This window comes from Lepidochelys kempii, chromosome 16 (genome assembly GCF_965140265.1).
Source record: "Lepidochelys kempii isolate rLepKem1 chromosome 16, rLepKem1.hap2, whole genome shotgun sequence".
In the NCBI taxonomy this organism is placed as follows: domain Eukaryota; kingdom Metazoa; phylum Chordata; order Testudines; family Cheloniidae; genus Lepidochelys; species Lepidochelys kempii.
In genome coordinates, this window is record NC_133271.1 from 23,633,048 (window position 1) to 23,649,154 (window position 16,107).

The 16,107-nt window shown below is 39.0% G+C and overlaps 1 protein-coding gene across 4 annotated transcripts in view; it reads left to right on the forward strand.

The window, feature by feature from the left end:
• The window catches only part of NACC2 (NACC family member 2), a 79,598-nt gene that overhangs the window by 45,345 nt on the left and 18,146 nt on the right, over positions 1-16,107 (forward strand). For 2 of the 4 annotated variants that reach the window (XM_073314929.1, XM_073314927.1), the window contains one exon: positions 12,412-13,338. In XM_073314929.1, coding sequence (XP_073171030.1) covers positions 12,474-13,338 — 865 coding nt within the window. In that variant the 5' untranslated portion in view covers positions 12,412-12,473. Of the gene's footprint in view, positions 1-4,111; positions 4,171-10,770; positions 10,966-12,411; positions 13,339-16,107 lie in introns of those variants that run through there. The other 2 variants (XM_073314928.1, XM_073314930.1) reach the window with 2 other exon arrangements.

A 16,107-nucleotide genomic window follows, 5' to 3' on the forward strand; every position in this document is an offset into this window, starting at 1 on the left:
AAGTCTGTTTTTGGCAGAAGGTACAAGTCATTGGGTCTTTCTCCTGCTTTGGTGACTACTGATGTGGAACTTTATGGGATAACCAGAGAAAATATCTAAAAAACAGAAAAGGGGAAACATCTTTTGTTTTTCCAAGTGTACTGATGAAATTTGGCAAGGACGCCGCAATATTGTTTACAGAAAAGAGTTCTGCAGTAGTACCTTAAATATGAACAGAACTTCCTTTATTCTCCTCTTGAAAACAAGCAGCCGGTTAGCAGCAAGCATTGTAAATGGCAATAGCAAAGGTTGCTTGACAATGGAAGGTTTGGCACCTTGGTAACCTTCAGCCTGAAGAATTGACAGTAACTACTAGGTAATTGAGTCCAACTGTGTAGTTGCACATCTTTTTCCTCTTGGTAACTGGCAACGTAAGCCAATACAATCCCTCGTGAACGTACATAGAACCCCCTTTGATTCTTCCTTTTACAGATAATTGGTTTTATAAAAAAAGACTTTAACTGCAAGACAGCAAATTTAATATTTTCAGTATCTTGGATGTGTTATGATTTACATTTGATTTTAGGCATAATTAGAAATGCAAGTAGAGCGCTTTGTGTTTTACCTCTGCTTCAACTATTTATGGCATGATATGCAAATTAACTAAGCTATGAATATTAAAGATTAGAGTATGTTACAAAGTATCGCTGTCTTTAATGAGTTCAGTAATGGGCACAGGGCTCTGCACACATTTTAATATGGGCGTATTTTATCTTTGTACTGTATTCTCTGCTCTGCAGCTATTCATTCCACGTTTGGTTACATCCCAAGAGACCATGACCATTATTTAAAACATATCAAGCCCTGTATCAGCTGCAGTACGTAGGTACTATTTTCAAATGTGCCTGTGACAAACACTGCTGCAGCTACAAAAGAGTTTAGATGGATTATTTCATAGAGGCTGTTTCAGTTCTTGTATAGGTCAATCCGTTTCATCTACTGCAGTGTTGTAGATGGATCTCTGAGAATATAAAAGTGCTTGCTGACCTTTCAAGGTGCTTTGCAGTAGTGGAAGGGAATCTTAAACATGTTTCAGCTAAAATGAAACTGCTTCATACAAAAATCACACTTACCAGAAAAAAATAATTAGCTGTTTTTTGACAATCAGACTCATCTGCATAACATTCTTATGGTCTTGTACACACACCATAGTCGTTGGAGAGAAAGTCTTGTCTAGTGGTTAGTGTGGGACTGGGAGCTAGGACTCAGGGGGCTTAACTCTTGGTTTAACCACTTACTTGCTAAATGGCCTTGGACAACTCAGTTAACATCTTTTTGTCTTGAAAATTGGTATCATAGTTATACCAAAGGAGTTCTGTGAGGCTTCATTAATATCTAATGGCTTTGAGATCCTCAGATGTATTGTGTTATATAGATGAAAATTATTAACTGCAAACACAGGAAGTGCACTTTGAAGAACAAATTTAGGAACATTAAAAGTGTAAAAATTTTGGCCCTGATTCTGCAAGCTCTTTTGCGTGGACAGTCTCCTGTGTGATGTGGTGTATCATTGAGCCATTTGGGCACCAGGGTCCAGCCACACATAGCAGTTTGCAGCATTGAGTCCTTAATAAGGAAGGGGGGCTAGGAAAATACTGAGATACTCAGAAAAGCTTCATTTTTCATCAAGAATGGGAGGGGTGAGTCAAATATGCCACAGGGAGAGTGCTTTTCAAATTAAGGTATTTAAATTACAAATTTGGGTGAGGAAGATTGTCAGCAGTATTCAAAACAGCACTTAAATTCTTTTGAAATATTGTCGAGCAGTACTGTAGTTAGTTAAGAAGTTTGGCACTCAAGGATTTGGCCCAGAGGCAATTTACATTTAAAATAAATCAATTCATCTGTATTTGAATAATCGCACATGTTTTGGAAAAAAAAAAAACCCACTAGGATTATACTGTTTTAAGATACTTTTATGTTTAGGTAAAATTGGTCCATAATGGTTTTTGGGTTTTTTTTTGATTGTTGACATTCAGTTAATAGCTACTTAGCTTTTCCTACAAAAGTGTAATAGGAATGTACAGTGCTTTAACTTGCACCTGCTCTTAAAACAATAAAAAGCTTATTTAGAACATTATTATGATCCATTGGATTATTAATCCATGTTCAATCATCTATAAACCAAACATGATTTTTTTAAATAGGAGGTCAAATTAATGTATGCAGGTAATCTATTTACAATGTGAAAATGAAAACCCAGAGATTTCCTTACCATTCTCCCTCCAATCTCCAGGTTTTTCTCTGCTACTTAGGGATAAAAAATAAAAAGTATACAAATCTGATTTCAAAAATATTAGGAAAATGTATCTTGTGCTTTAAGTAAATCTGGGCAGTTGTAGGGCTTGCTCTGTCATTGTCTATGTAGGTTTTCTCCTTCCCCCTTTATAATATTCACTAACACTTTTCATGGTGACAGGGCTTGTGGTCTTGGCATCTGTGGCACACCACAAAAAGTTCTCAGACTCTAGGATTGCCTCCAAAATCCTGTAATTTCCCTGTGCCTCTTAGTAGTTACCCTGTGGACTGTAATTATTGTTGTTTCAAGGCTGCCTATGGGGTGCATTGCAGGTATGTGTATTGAAAATTAGTTCACTGAAATTCTGAAGGAGCCATTGTGTTCTGTTGGGTCAGTAGAATGTAGATAACAAAGGCCAATGCTTATTCAAAACATGTAAGTGTTGTATACTCAAAACACAGAGGTTTGTAACATGAACAGAAAAGTCAAAAATTGAAAGTTAAAGGTGACTCTCCCACCTCTACTCCTTGCCACTTTTACCTTGATCTTGCAGCTCACATGATTCAAAACCACACTATGGTGATCCTTACAGTAACTAGACACAGTAAATGGGAATATTAATCTTACTTCTCCTAGCTTTTGTGTGTGGCATATATACATCTGTACCTCTCTACACGTCTTCAACAGAGGCAATGTTTGTCTGTTACCAGAGTATCGGGGCTCCTGGGTTCTGTTGTTCATGTAACTGGCAAATGACCTAACTTCTCGTCACCTGTTTTGCCATATAGAGGATGTAGATCATGTGAATGGCGCAATAATGTACAAAGTCTTTTAAAAACTCTGAGATCATCTGACTAAATGCAGTACATGATGCGTGAGGTTTTTGGTTGGATCTCCACTCCCAAAAATCAGTACAGAGGGATCCAAGAGAGCTGAACTCCTGTACTGTGGCATCAATATTTCATCCCACATTCAGTTAAAAATACCATTAACATTTGGTATGTGGCAAACATTTGGATGTGTATAAAAAAGGTGTTGTAATTAACACTGTTCTAATAAGCTTTTCATGTGGTGCTTTGCAAACTTGCTGTAATTTTGTACAAGGGTGTGTCATAAAAAAGCTTTCATAACGTGGGTGGAAAGCACTGTATGTTCATCAAGTGCTTAATACCTCACCTAAAATTTGGCACATGTTTCACCATGTTTGCTATCAACTTAAATGCCTTTGATCAACAACCAGATGCAAGAACAGTCTTTGAAATAGCTCTCATATGACCATGGATGCTGGATATGCATTTAAATTCCTGTAGAGTTTAACTTCCCTTATGTGAACCTTTAAAGGCAAGCCTATATTTCCATTAATGATCAAGCTCATATGCAGTTGTAGCTTCACTTTATAGAGCATATTAAAAGTGTAATGTATAAATGCCTTCATTGGCCAAAACTTTTTGGCAGTGTTGTCTGCTTACACTGGAAATGGTACAAAAAGAGACAGTCTTAATAGCTTCAAAGAGATTTCTGCCCTTGAAGCGTTAATTATATTATGCCTAGTTGCTTTTTTTTAGCACAGAAAATAAACTGTAGCCAGAAGTAAGAAGTGATTAATTCAGACACATATGTAAGCAAAGTTCCCTTCTTTTATGCAGTTTGGTAACAGTAGACTATGCAGTAATTGAAAAGTAAAGGCAATTGAATTACAGGCTCCTGTCCAAACAGAGTGCACTTTTTTTTTTTTATACAACCTCCATTGCATCAGAACTAGGCAGTATTCCTGATGTTCTCATGTGTGTTAATGCTGACTCACAGACTAACTTGCACAAGAAAAAAAAACACACAGGCAGCTCCACCATACTAGGTAATGAGCTCAAGCAAGAAGCAGCGTCTGATGTTTTGTAAGATCTCTTATTTGACCTTTTAAGATGTACTTATTTTAAGGTTTTTTGTTCCGTATTGCCATGATGGTAGAACTGAGTCATGCAGGATATATACTGCTAGCAAATACTGTTGTGCAGAAGGAGTGAGGGTAATAAAATTCAGCATGACACTTGTCTTTGATGTGTTATGGATATGAATTAATGTCTGTAATGGAATGCAGGAAAGGCACACTTTTGCAGAAAGCATGAGAATAGTAGACCGTGTTCTCTCTGGAGATGCTTATAGTTGTAAGTTAGCCTGGGACTTCAGAAGCTTTTATTAGATTGTTAAAATTAAATTTTGCAAAATATTTGTATTTATTTTTTGTATCTATGCCTCACCCTCTCCTTTGTAGCAACCTGCAAAAATTAAATGTTTTGTTCTCCAGATTTGCTTGTCCTTGATTTGATAAGCTCTTAAAATCTGCGGTGAATAAGAAAAAAAATAATTACAAAATAATGGAAATAGCATGCTTTGCCTTCATGAAATTACTGTACTTTTTTGAGACAGAATCCAGTGTGAGTGTATGACCTCGAGCGCTAGTGTTTCATTGAGGCTGTGTAAGTGACTCACCTTGCAGCATGACAGATCTCTTGGTAAATCTAATGCATGGGTGTCAGAGGCTGCTGCTGGAGTGCTTTGTAATTTCGGGAGGAAAGCTCCAAGTAACTGTTATCTTGGGCTTCTTTAATAAAGGATTTGTGCCCACTTTGTTAGGCTAGATTACCAGCATTAATTTAATTAACTTCATCTTTCCCCTCTTCCCCTGAGGTATGTGAACATCTAATGCATTCCTTTCTGTGCTCATTTTTTAAAATCATAAACCAAGTATATCTGTACTGCATGTGCTGTTTGTACGCTACTTATTAATATTTGCAAAATTAGTTTCCACTATTTTAGTAAACCAGAATTAATCCTATTCACCAATTGTCACTTTGCTGCTACACTAAAAATAGGGTGGATTAGCATTGGTTACTGCTTCCAACTCAGCATTTCAAAATAAATCATTACTCCTTTTTAATGCTTTGAAGCAACAGAAACAAATGCAGCAAAAAAAAAAAAAAAAAAAAAAAGATTCTCAGTATGACTGTCAGTTGATTACTGAAGATAACCTTGTTTTCCTTCTCCTGACAGGGACTGGCATTTGCACAATTTCATGTTTGTGATTGAGTTCTTTGCACCGTCTTTGCTGAAAAGACAGTGACTTGTAATTCGTGTTCTTTGGGGGAGGAGAAAAACAAAAATATGCAATGCTGTATTTATTTCCTTATTGTGGAGAGTGGTATCTCTGACCCTCTTTTGTATCCCTACTGCCCCCGCCTACACAATACTTTTGATTTTGCTATTCCCTTTTTGGTGGAGTTATAATGATTAGGTACTTAGAGACTGTAATTTAGCCGCCAAGTGGTGTAGTGAACTGTTGCATATTTTTCCTTAGTCCTGTATGAAAGGTGTATTTCCTCAGAAACAGTGGGGAGAAGGGTCCATCCTTCTGTTAACCATAAGTACCTCTCCAGTTCCCTTGTGGCTTTCCTGAGGAATTTAAGAGTAAGGAAACCTTACACAGTTAATTGGTTGAGGATGAGCCAAAGGAGAACCATGTATTTTGGTGACCAAGTTTTAAAAGGGAATTAGGCATCTTGCTCCTGTACCATTCTGTTTTTGGCAGAGAAAATTCTGTTCATTTTTTCCTTCTGAAGCTAGTTCTATTGTTCCTTTCAAATGTGCCTCTTCCATGTTAGAAATCCCCTAGCAGCCTTAAATCGAAGGGTGTGATTTTCTTTCTCTCTCCTCATTTACAGAAGAAAGAGAAGTTTCTTTTGACCCATTGGGGCCTTCAAGGGCAGGACTTTTCAGCTATTTTCTTTTGATGAGAGTTTTGGCTGGGAATAACTGTGAAAGCTTTTCTGTAGAGTTTTGTTTACAGCCCTCTGAGGGTCACTGAATCTTTTATTTTTCTGAAGTCCAGCTGCTTTTCAGTACTCCTTCCTTTTAAGAAAGCAATTATGATAAGGACCTTTCTTTTACAATAAATAAGTTTGTTTTTGGTTGTCTCTGAGCTGTCTAAGGAAAAGACAATTTAAATACATTATTTAATTACTTATGCTTCTTAAAGGAGCTGTGATGGTAGCATCTTGTTCTAGATAGATAACTTTTTTCCCTCAGGAAAAGTTAGTGTGGTCCAGACCACTCGGGCATTTAAACAAACAAGTCATTTAGAAGAAGCAAGCCTCCAGCATCCAAAGTGCATGTGTAGCTTCAACAGAGCAGTATTGGGATATTCACAAAACTGTAAAATGCCTTATGTCAAATAATGCCTAAGCTTTTTAGGAATGTGTTAAGACAAGGACTATGGCTTTCCTAAAAACATGTTTTAATGTAAACTTGTTTTGATAGATGCCTAAAAGTTCCCAACAAGGGGTTTTCAGCAAGAAAAGAAAATTATCTTTTTTTTCAGTTGACTTTCAATGCATCTTAATTCTTTATTTAAAAAAAAAAATCAAATTTAGTTAAATTTTTCCCATTTGAGCTAAAGTGTGCATAGGAGGTGGGGAGACTTTCTTGGTCTGATTGACTTTTATTTAAAAAAAGTTTAATCTAAAAGAGAGAAAACTCTGACCGCGTGAAGAAGAAACTGTATTGCCCTATATACAGTGACTAGGACTTGGTTACACAGAAGTAGCTTCATTTGGTGCAGTATTGTGAACCAGTAATTTACACATTTAACTTCTAAGGGCATTTTCCTTCTATTTCAGCACAGGGAACTCAGAAGTGAGCTGTAGCTCACAAAAGCTTATGCTCAAATAAATGTATTAGTCTCTAAGATACCACAAGTACTCCTTTTCTTTTTGCGAATACAGACTAACACGGCTGCTTCTCTGAAACCAAGGTTAATATAGTATAAACCAAATTTTAAACAATTCAAAGTGCTTATTTGTCCTCTTTCTCCAAACTCTTTGTTCTGAAAAAGACTAGCAGGTTAAGACCTGTCAGGTATAAGACCATGTTACAGTTATCAGAAACTCTCAGCAATTTCTTCAGGCGTGTACAGTGTCAAATAGTGTTTGTGGTTTTTATTCAGTCTTCCAAGATTACTTTATGTTCGCGCTCTGTCCACCAGTTGGATTCACCATGGTAGAACATGGGCCATAAAAGGGTGGAAGAAAGATAGCCAAGAACCAGAAAAACATTTTCTGAACACTGGGCCAGGACTAGTGCTTTGAAAAGCTTCCTGGTCCCGACAGCGTTTGCTTTGGTTTTCTCTTAGTGTTTCTAGACCTGGCAGGATGTGAAATATCAGAAATTAAAATTGTCATTTTGATTACTATCTTGCCTTTTTTCCACTTCAGTTTGAATTTGATTTCAGAAGCTTTTATCTCCTGAAAATCTAGAAGTAGAAACTATTATTTTATACTGTCTCAAAGACTGAGTCCTAACTCTAGTGGTTTGTGAGAGTTGTAGCTGCTACAATAGGTAGACGTGGAGAAAAGGCAAGATAGTAATCAGAATGGTGTGATTTTTAAATTTGGATCCTTCATGAAACATCATAGCAACAAATGAATATTGTATATAGAATGCCACTGGAAGTCCAGGTTCTCAGTTGCTTTCTAAGGGCTTGTCTGTATTGCCCCACAGTTTGGACAATGGAGGTGTGAATATCTGTGCTCATCAAAGTGCTGCACTGCAATTCCCTCTCGTGGACACTGCAGTGCAAACGAAAACCGCCCACAGCACGTGCACGAGAAAATCACAGCACAGCACAACCCCATAGTCTGAACTGCTGGGCAGTGCAGACATGCCTTAAAAACTGTTTCAAGCTCTGGCGGTTCATGGGGGTTTAAGGTAAAGTCTGGTAGTACTCCTTGTGTCTAGTTGTGTTCTTTTGGTACTCATTAAGGAGTGTAGCCTGGACCATTGTGACTAATTTCTGGGGATAACAGTGTGATGGTATCTTCTTGGCAGGACTTCTTTATTTTAAGGGAAAATACAAATTAAATCCTATTCCATCGTATGTAAACCCACCCAGCATTTCTAAGAGGTAACAAATATATTTTGAATTAAAATGGGGAGCAGACAGTAGGTTGATATCTTTAACAGGCTTGACATAGAAGATGATATTCTAGAATTTCATTGGAAGAGTGCTGATGTTAACTTCTTTTATTTTGCACCACTAAAAGAAGTTACTTCCAACTGATGTTATGGTAGATACAAAAGGTGAGTAGGCAACTGGGTGAGGTGGTAGATGAGGAAAGTTGCATGTAAATGTAAAGCTTTCAATGCTGTACTCCAAATCTGACTTGTGCTCTGTTGATTTTTTTTTTAAAGGAAACCGCGTTGTAAGTTTCCCCGTAAGATGTTTTTGTGTATTAAGTTCATTCCATTTTCCATGCAAAATAATCTTTGTCTGATATCCCCATTGACTCCGTTAATTAATTAACCTAATAGTAGTGTTAAAGGAAAACAAAGCTTAATCTACTCTACAGTACCTTTTCTTGGCTACTTCTGTTTCTGAAGATCAGCAGTCTTTACCTCTTTCCATTCATGTTACGTTGTCTAATTTTCAGAAGCAGGGGGATTGTGATTGAGTACCCTCCCACACACACAAAATAAATAAAAGTACCATCTGGTACTTCCCTAATCTCTCATATATCTCTGAGAGCTCTTACTATAAGAAAAGAGAGATCATTTTTGACCCAGGATTGGCTTTCCATATAGCAGTGGCTTCCTTCCTAGAAGGTTGAGTGGTAAACTTTTTTGCTTTTCGTTTTCCATTGCATGAGGACCCTGGGTTTGATACCATCCACTGCGATGTAATTCTGCTCAGGTTTCTTCTAGCAAGTGGGCAACAACATCAAGAGCAGCTGTTTTGCTTCCCTGGGTTAAGGTTGCTGTATAGTAATGAAATCTCTTGTGAGACCATGATCCCAAGCGTTTCCTCTTCTCCTTTAGTCCCAGTAGAGGTGATGACAAAAGAGAACCTGAAATACAATCAGTAATTTAGAGAGAATAACTGGTATGGGGAAAATCTCCATTTTTTCAGGTATGATTGTTTTACTTTTAAAGCGATGGACAATTCTTGGAAGGCAAGATGGGGACAGTGTGGTTAGCGCATGGGACTAGGAGCCAGGAGGTGTGGTGTCTGCTCCCAGCTGTGCACAGAATTGTTGTGTGACCTTGGGCACCACTCTGTGCCTTAGTTTCCTCATCAGCAAAATAGGGAAAACTTGCCTCATGATGTGTTCGGATTAAATTGTTAATGTCTTCTCAATGCGCTCTGAGATCCTTGGTTGGAAGGTTTAGACTAGAGGACTGCCAAGTATTGTTATGAGGTCGCTAGTCCTGTAAATGTGTTAGTGTCTTTTGCTGGAAGGAAAAGAAAAGCCAGGCTTGCTTCCAACCCCTGTAATCTCAAAAGTGGCAGTGTTTTGCTTTGATTCTGCACAGTTGAATTTCGTGCACCAAATATACATATGAACAGTAAAAACCAGGCATGCACACGCTAAATAAGAAGTGAGTGCGGAGACCCCACATATTTGCATTATTTATAGCTACTTTTGACAAAAGGTGGCCTGATTTAATCTTTATTTTTTTTAAGTTTTGAATTTTATCTATGACACCATATGAGCAGAGGAATTGGAACCAGCCACAGAGCATTAATTGAAATAAAAAATGGTCTGTGCAGGGAACAAGTAAGAAAAGCCAGACCCCACCCTCTTTCCCAGAAAAAGCACCAGCATGCTCAATAAATGTTAAGGTAATTTAAAATCTGAATCTGGGAGACAATGTGACTAGGATTTCATTACTTAAGCAAATGGATTTGCTTTTAGTGGATGCAGCCACAGACTGAGAAGGGTTCCCAAGGGGTAAATGTTTTCCTGTGTTTGAAAAGCTTTCTTGTGTGTTAAGGAAGGGGGAGGGGGCCATGAACGTTGCCCCATATGCACTTAGGACTCTGGAGCATCTTTATTTAGTACTGATTTGGGCACCCCCAAATATACATTTTTGGATGCTTGTTGTAGGGTGATTATTGTATAGGTTTTAAACCTTTCATCTGTGGTGGTGGGGCAGAGAGATTTGAGCCAGCGGGAAGAAACGAGGAGCCGCCTTGTCGGGATGGGTAGTTTTTTTTCTGGAGCAGATGTGCTTCCTTTGACTAATTTCGTCCTCACGCTGGAGGAGTTAAACAGCAGCAGTGCCAGCTCCGCAGCCTGTTTGGAATAGTTGAGATGCTTGGACTCTCTGGATGGACTGGATGGCAGAGGAGGCAGTTTACAGCGTAATTCATATGCAAAACTGCACTATAAATTTAAAACCTGTCTCAGTTGCTGTGGCACCACTAAGCATTTCATCAGCATACAGTACAGGGTTTCTGCCATCTTTGTTTGCATTGCAGTGACTCATCAAAAGTCTGTCTTGTACCAACACTGAGAGCATTCCTCTGGCACTGATATTTCTCTGTTTTTAAAGCTTCGGTTTGAAACTGGCATTTACTTCAGGTCCCTAATCAAAGGGCTCTATTCATTGCAGAGAGCAGCCTGAATGTTAATCTGCATCCGGCCTATTCATTTAGATGCTATGCACTGCCGTCGAGATTTGACTTGGTAAAAGCTTGAGCTACAGCAGATACAAACGGAGGTTTTGATACTATTTTCTCCCCCCCACCCCCTGAACGATCTTGGTTGCTGCAGTTAGTGTAGCAGACGGAGGCGATAAAAAGGGACTTAAGAGATCCTTCATTGAGCAGCAGTACCTTGGATCATTCGTTGTTTAAGGTATGTTCGCATGGTATCAGATGAGGGGGCATAGAAGTTCCTTGCTTTGAAGAATTCTCTCTTAAACCATGCAGATACAATTAAATTGGCTTTGTGCGTGTTCTCTTTTCTTCCTGTTCCTCAGTGGCTTTGCAGATAGGACTTTTTTCCAACAGTGTGAACAGAGAAGTTCTTTGTAGGTTATTTTTCTTTTCAGAAGAGATTTAAAAAAAAATTTCAGGTAAATTTCTTTTTATGCCATTGTCATGAGGATTTGGTACTAGTTAAACATAGTTTACTCAGTACCGTCAAGTGCAAACATAATTTGAAATCTTCTGTTCTCTTAAGGGGGGGAGGGTTGGGTGATGGTGGGCAGGAGATTCTTGGGGTGTAGCCTTTATTTGGGCTAATAAGCACTGACTGGCTTTTCTGGAGTTTTATGCACTAAAATTACCTAATTTAATTTTACTGCTCCTATGGGCTTGTTTCAGAGCTTGCCTCTTTCTGTACAGAAAAGGAGAAATTATTCTCATCCCCAAAAGGTGCCAATGTCCTAAAACAGTACACTCTGTGCTGTTGTTTGATGCAAAGTCGAAAGCCGTATAGACTGTAGTTGTATTTTTTTCATTTGAGATTGTTCAGAGGCGTTCTTGATAGTACTGTTTCTGATTTCAGAAGATGGGGTTGTTCCTATTATGGGGTGCGTGTCTTGCCTTGGATTAGGCTTGCACTATGTCACCTATAGAATCCCTTTTTAATATGACCAGGAACAGAACATAGGGCACTTGCCACAGGGGGACGTATGTGGACACTCTCTTGCCCTAGTCTGTATTTACAATTAAAAACAAATGACTTGATGTTAAGTTTACTGCAGTACCTTGGTTTTGTTTGTTTGGGCTCAATTACCTGTCTTAATTTTGATTCATTTAAAATAAATGGCTCTTATAATTCCACTTAAAAGTAGTTTGACTCTGAATAGTTTCTTTTTTAAAACAAGTGTAGGGGCATCATCTAGGATCATTAAAATAGGGTTTTGTTACAGTAACTGCTTCGATAGAATGCTATATTTATTTCAGACAAAATGGCACATCATTTTGTAACTATTTCATCTCGAGTTTCAGCAGGTTTTTTTTATCCATTTCCAAAGGTCTGTTGAATATTAATAGGGCTACCTTACTATTCATTCCCACTCTGTTACCATCCATATTATCCTGTTTACTTTAAACTCCAGAGGAAAGAACCAATGATAATTAAAAAAATTTTTTTGAGAATATTTGAATATTTAAATACGTTTTTTTAAAAAAAATTTTTAAAATGCATTAAGTAATTTTATAAACACTTGGTGTTATACATCAGCCCTTAGGGTTTAGTTTTGAGTCATGTTAGGTTGTTTGATTTTGTTTTTATTTGTTGCAGAGAACTGTCTAAAAATGCTGTTTCTTTCTCCCTGCCTTCTTCATTTTTCAGATGTGCCCTACTTTGGATACTTCTGCATTGCATGTCTAAGGAGCTCCAACTAATCCTGAGCCATGTCACAGATGTTGCACATAGAAATTCCCAACTTTGGGAACACCGTCTTGGGCTGCCTGAATGAGCAGAGGCTGCTGGGGCTTTACTGTGATGTGTCCATAGTTGTCAAGGGCCAAGCCTTCAAGGCACATCGTGCGGTGTTAGCAGCCAGCAGCCTGTACTTCAGAGACTTGTTTAGCGGGAACAGCAAAAGTGCATTTGAGCTCCCAGGTACCGTGCCACCAGCCTGCTTCCAGCAAATCCTTTCATTTTGTTACACTGGGAAACTCACAATGGCTGCGAGTGAACAGCTGGTAGTGATGTACACTGCAGGTTTCCTACAGATCCAACATATCGTAGAAAAAGGGACAGACTTGATGTTCAAAGTGAGTTCTCCCCACTGTGACTCTCAAACCACCATGATCGAAGATCCTAGTTCGGAACCTCAGAGCCCTTGTAACCAATTGCAGTCTGCTTCTGTGCCCTACGTCATGTCCCCTTCCATGCCCATCCCGCTCCTGACCCGGGTGAAACACGAAAATCTCGAGCTGCAACCCACAGCTGTGTCAGGCCTTCCTGCCAAGCGACCCTTGGAAGCCAGCACTCGGGATAGTACAGGAGGGAGCGTTTCTAATGCTGCTCCGCTAAAGTTGTCTCGTGTTTCATACTATGGAATGCCCAGTTTAGCTACTCTCATCCCAAACATACAGCAAGTGCAGTACTCCCAGGGGGAGCGGACGAGCCCAGGAGCCAGCAGCATTCCAACTACTGATAGTCCCACTTCCTACCACAATGAGGAGGATGAGGAAGATGATGAGGCTTATGATACCATGGTAGAAGAACAGTATGGGCAGATGTATATCAAATCCTCAGGAGGATATTCAGGTAATAAACCAAAACCTTCCCTTTCTCTAACCCCTTTGTTTTTCTCTTCCTCTTAAATCTTTTCTCCTTTGTCTAGAATATATTTTTTGGACTTTTCATCAGGTTTTTCTATATCCTGTTTGTTTACACATGAAGATTTGTGTTTGTGAATTTAATGCTGTTGAAAATTGCTGGCCTGACAGCCCAGGAAACTTGAATTCTCTGTCCACAGAACAGGTACAGCATGGGCATAGGACAGTACAAACTTCACCACCACTCCACTACTGTGCCGCTTCTCGGAACTGGAGAGACCACATGTAGGGGTGAGAGTGCAGTGCAGTGACCATAGTCTATTTAATCCTTAGCCGCCTCCTGTTGGCAGTCTCAGCCACGGACTCCATTTGTTTTGTGTTTTTGCAACATGGACACCTATCCATTAACTGCTGAACTGAGAGTGCCAACTAATTTCACATACAGTAGGTCATCCAAGAGCTACCTCAGCCACTACCCATCTCGGTTTGGATTAGAACAGGCAATCTGAAGGTGAAAGGCTTTGTATCCAATTGCAAATCACCTCATCCATTTATTTCCCCACTACTCCCTCCCTTTTTTACAAAAATCAATTACAGTGTATGTCTTGCTCTCTCCATCCAAATACTTCAAATAAATCAGATTTCTGGTATATCAGAAAGAATTTAAACAAACCTTTCTCCCCCATCCCTAACATATATGTCCTTATTTTTATCTTGTACGCTGTCAGGTAAGTTCCCTTTTTCCCTTCAGAAATAATTGATAGGACTAGTTAAGTCCTCATTAACCTAACTCATCACGTGGTAGTACTGCACTGTGAAAGCATTAGCTAAAGGAGAAGATTGCTCCAGCAATGAATTGCTAGACAAGGAACTGCTGGGTTCTTCCACCAAGGACACACAGGTGTTTTGATTTTTCAGTATGAGTATATGAGGGGACATTTTCTTTTCCGCTTCCCTTGCAAGCGATAAACTTTTCTGAAAAAGAACCGTTTTGGCCTTGTTCATCTTCAAGATTTTGAACTGACGTTTGGAAATGTCTCTGGTGCCTGTCGTGTTTTGGCTTTTTTGGAGGGCTAGAGACGAGGGTAGAGGCTATGTGGTAGCAAACACTTGGGGAATCTAATCTCAACAGCTAGTATTTCTCAATGAGAGGCATTTCAAAAGAACATATATGAGGAGGTGTATGTTCTTTCTGCATTCCAAAAAGAGGCTCCTGGATGAACACAGTGGACTCTTAATTGGTGCTGCAGGTGTTTGAGAATGCAGCTTTGATTTGTATTCAGTTCCTGGGTGGAAACATATTTCATGGTTTTCTTAAGATTTGTCAAGCTGGCAACGCAGAATTTTCTTTAGTCTGTGCTTAGTTTTCACTGTTACTATTTCCCGTTGTAATTGCTGGATCAGAAATGACTAATTTGAAAATATTAACTCCCTCACATATGCTGAAAAGTTGGCTTTCTTTCCTTGGACCCATTTTATTTTTAGAGATGGGTAGAAAATGTTGCATTAACAACCTCTGTTTGATCCAGGTATGTAATTCATGGTGGTGGTAATTCTCAACACCAAGACACTCCCATGTGTGGCTTTCCAACCCTCTCCATAAAAACAGAACCCCAAACTTCTGTTTGAACAGTAATGTCCTTTCTGTACAAGTCTGTAAGTAGATAGAGGAGAAGAAATCATTGCCATGTGTTTTACTGGAGGGGCAAGGGAAACTGTCGTGTTTAAACTAGCCTTTCCATTCTCACAGCAAATACTGCTAATGGCAAATTTTGAGGGTTTTTTTTTTTTTAAATATTAGAACGGTCTCTAAAAAGCGGTCTGCTTTTTCAGTTGCTGTTTCTGAGGAAAGAGTCCAAATTCCTCATACTGACAGTAAACTTTCAGAAAGGAGTAGACTATTCTAGGGAATGGTGCTTGATTACTATAAAGTCCTTGCCTGGCTAGCTAGTTGGTGGGATGGAGTGTGATGCATAGGATGTGTTTTAAAATGTCCATCTAACTGGACAGAGCTGAGGCTGTTTGCATGGATATTTGTTTTCCCCCCACACTGCAGAGCATTATGACTGAGTAGTGTTTGTCTTCACAGTGTTGAGCATTTCTAACATTGTTCTTTAGAGAAACGGGATTATACCCTTGTATACAATATTTTCTTTCTCAGCCATGGGGCCTATTTATATAATAGCAGAACAGAACAAATTCAATAGAAACATAGAAGACTATCATAGGAAAAACTATAGGATGGTATGGTATGCGACTACTAAGCAAGCAGGCTATTGCATATAACTCTTATTACTGTGTAAGATTAAAACAGAGCTGCTCCACTCAGAAAATTGAAAATGTGAACAGCTGACTTGGTGGCTTTGATAATTTTTCAGTTGTCCAGCCTTTAGGTTGGATCTGATGATCCAGAAGAAGAGTAATATTTTCTTTCTCCCTATGCAGATTGTGAGTAGGCTTCTGAATTGCTGGGTGAGGCATAGCCATGGGTAGTTGTTTGGGGAGGTAAGGGAAATGACGGAGCTCGCACCAAGTAGGAGCTCGCATTGTGTCACCATTCTGTCCAACTTGAAGGGCCAGCCAACGAACGCCCCCTCCCCCAGGGTTATAATCTATACAGTTCTAGCTAAAACATGTCTCTCCTGCACAAGCACATTGAAAAAGGGTTTTCTGTTTTAACCACAGGCATAGTCTCAGGGTTCCCCAAAATCTGGGGATGAAAGGGGGAAAGATTTAAAAAAGAAAATGAAAATCGAGG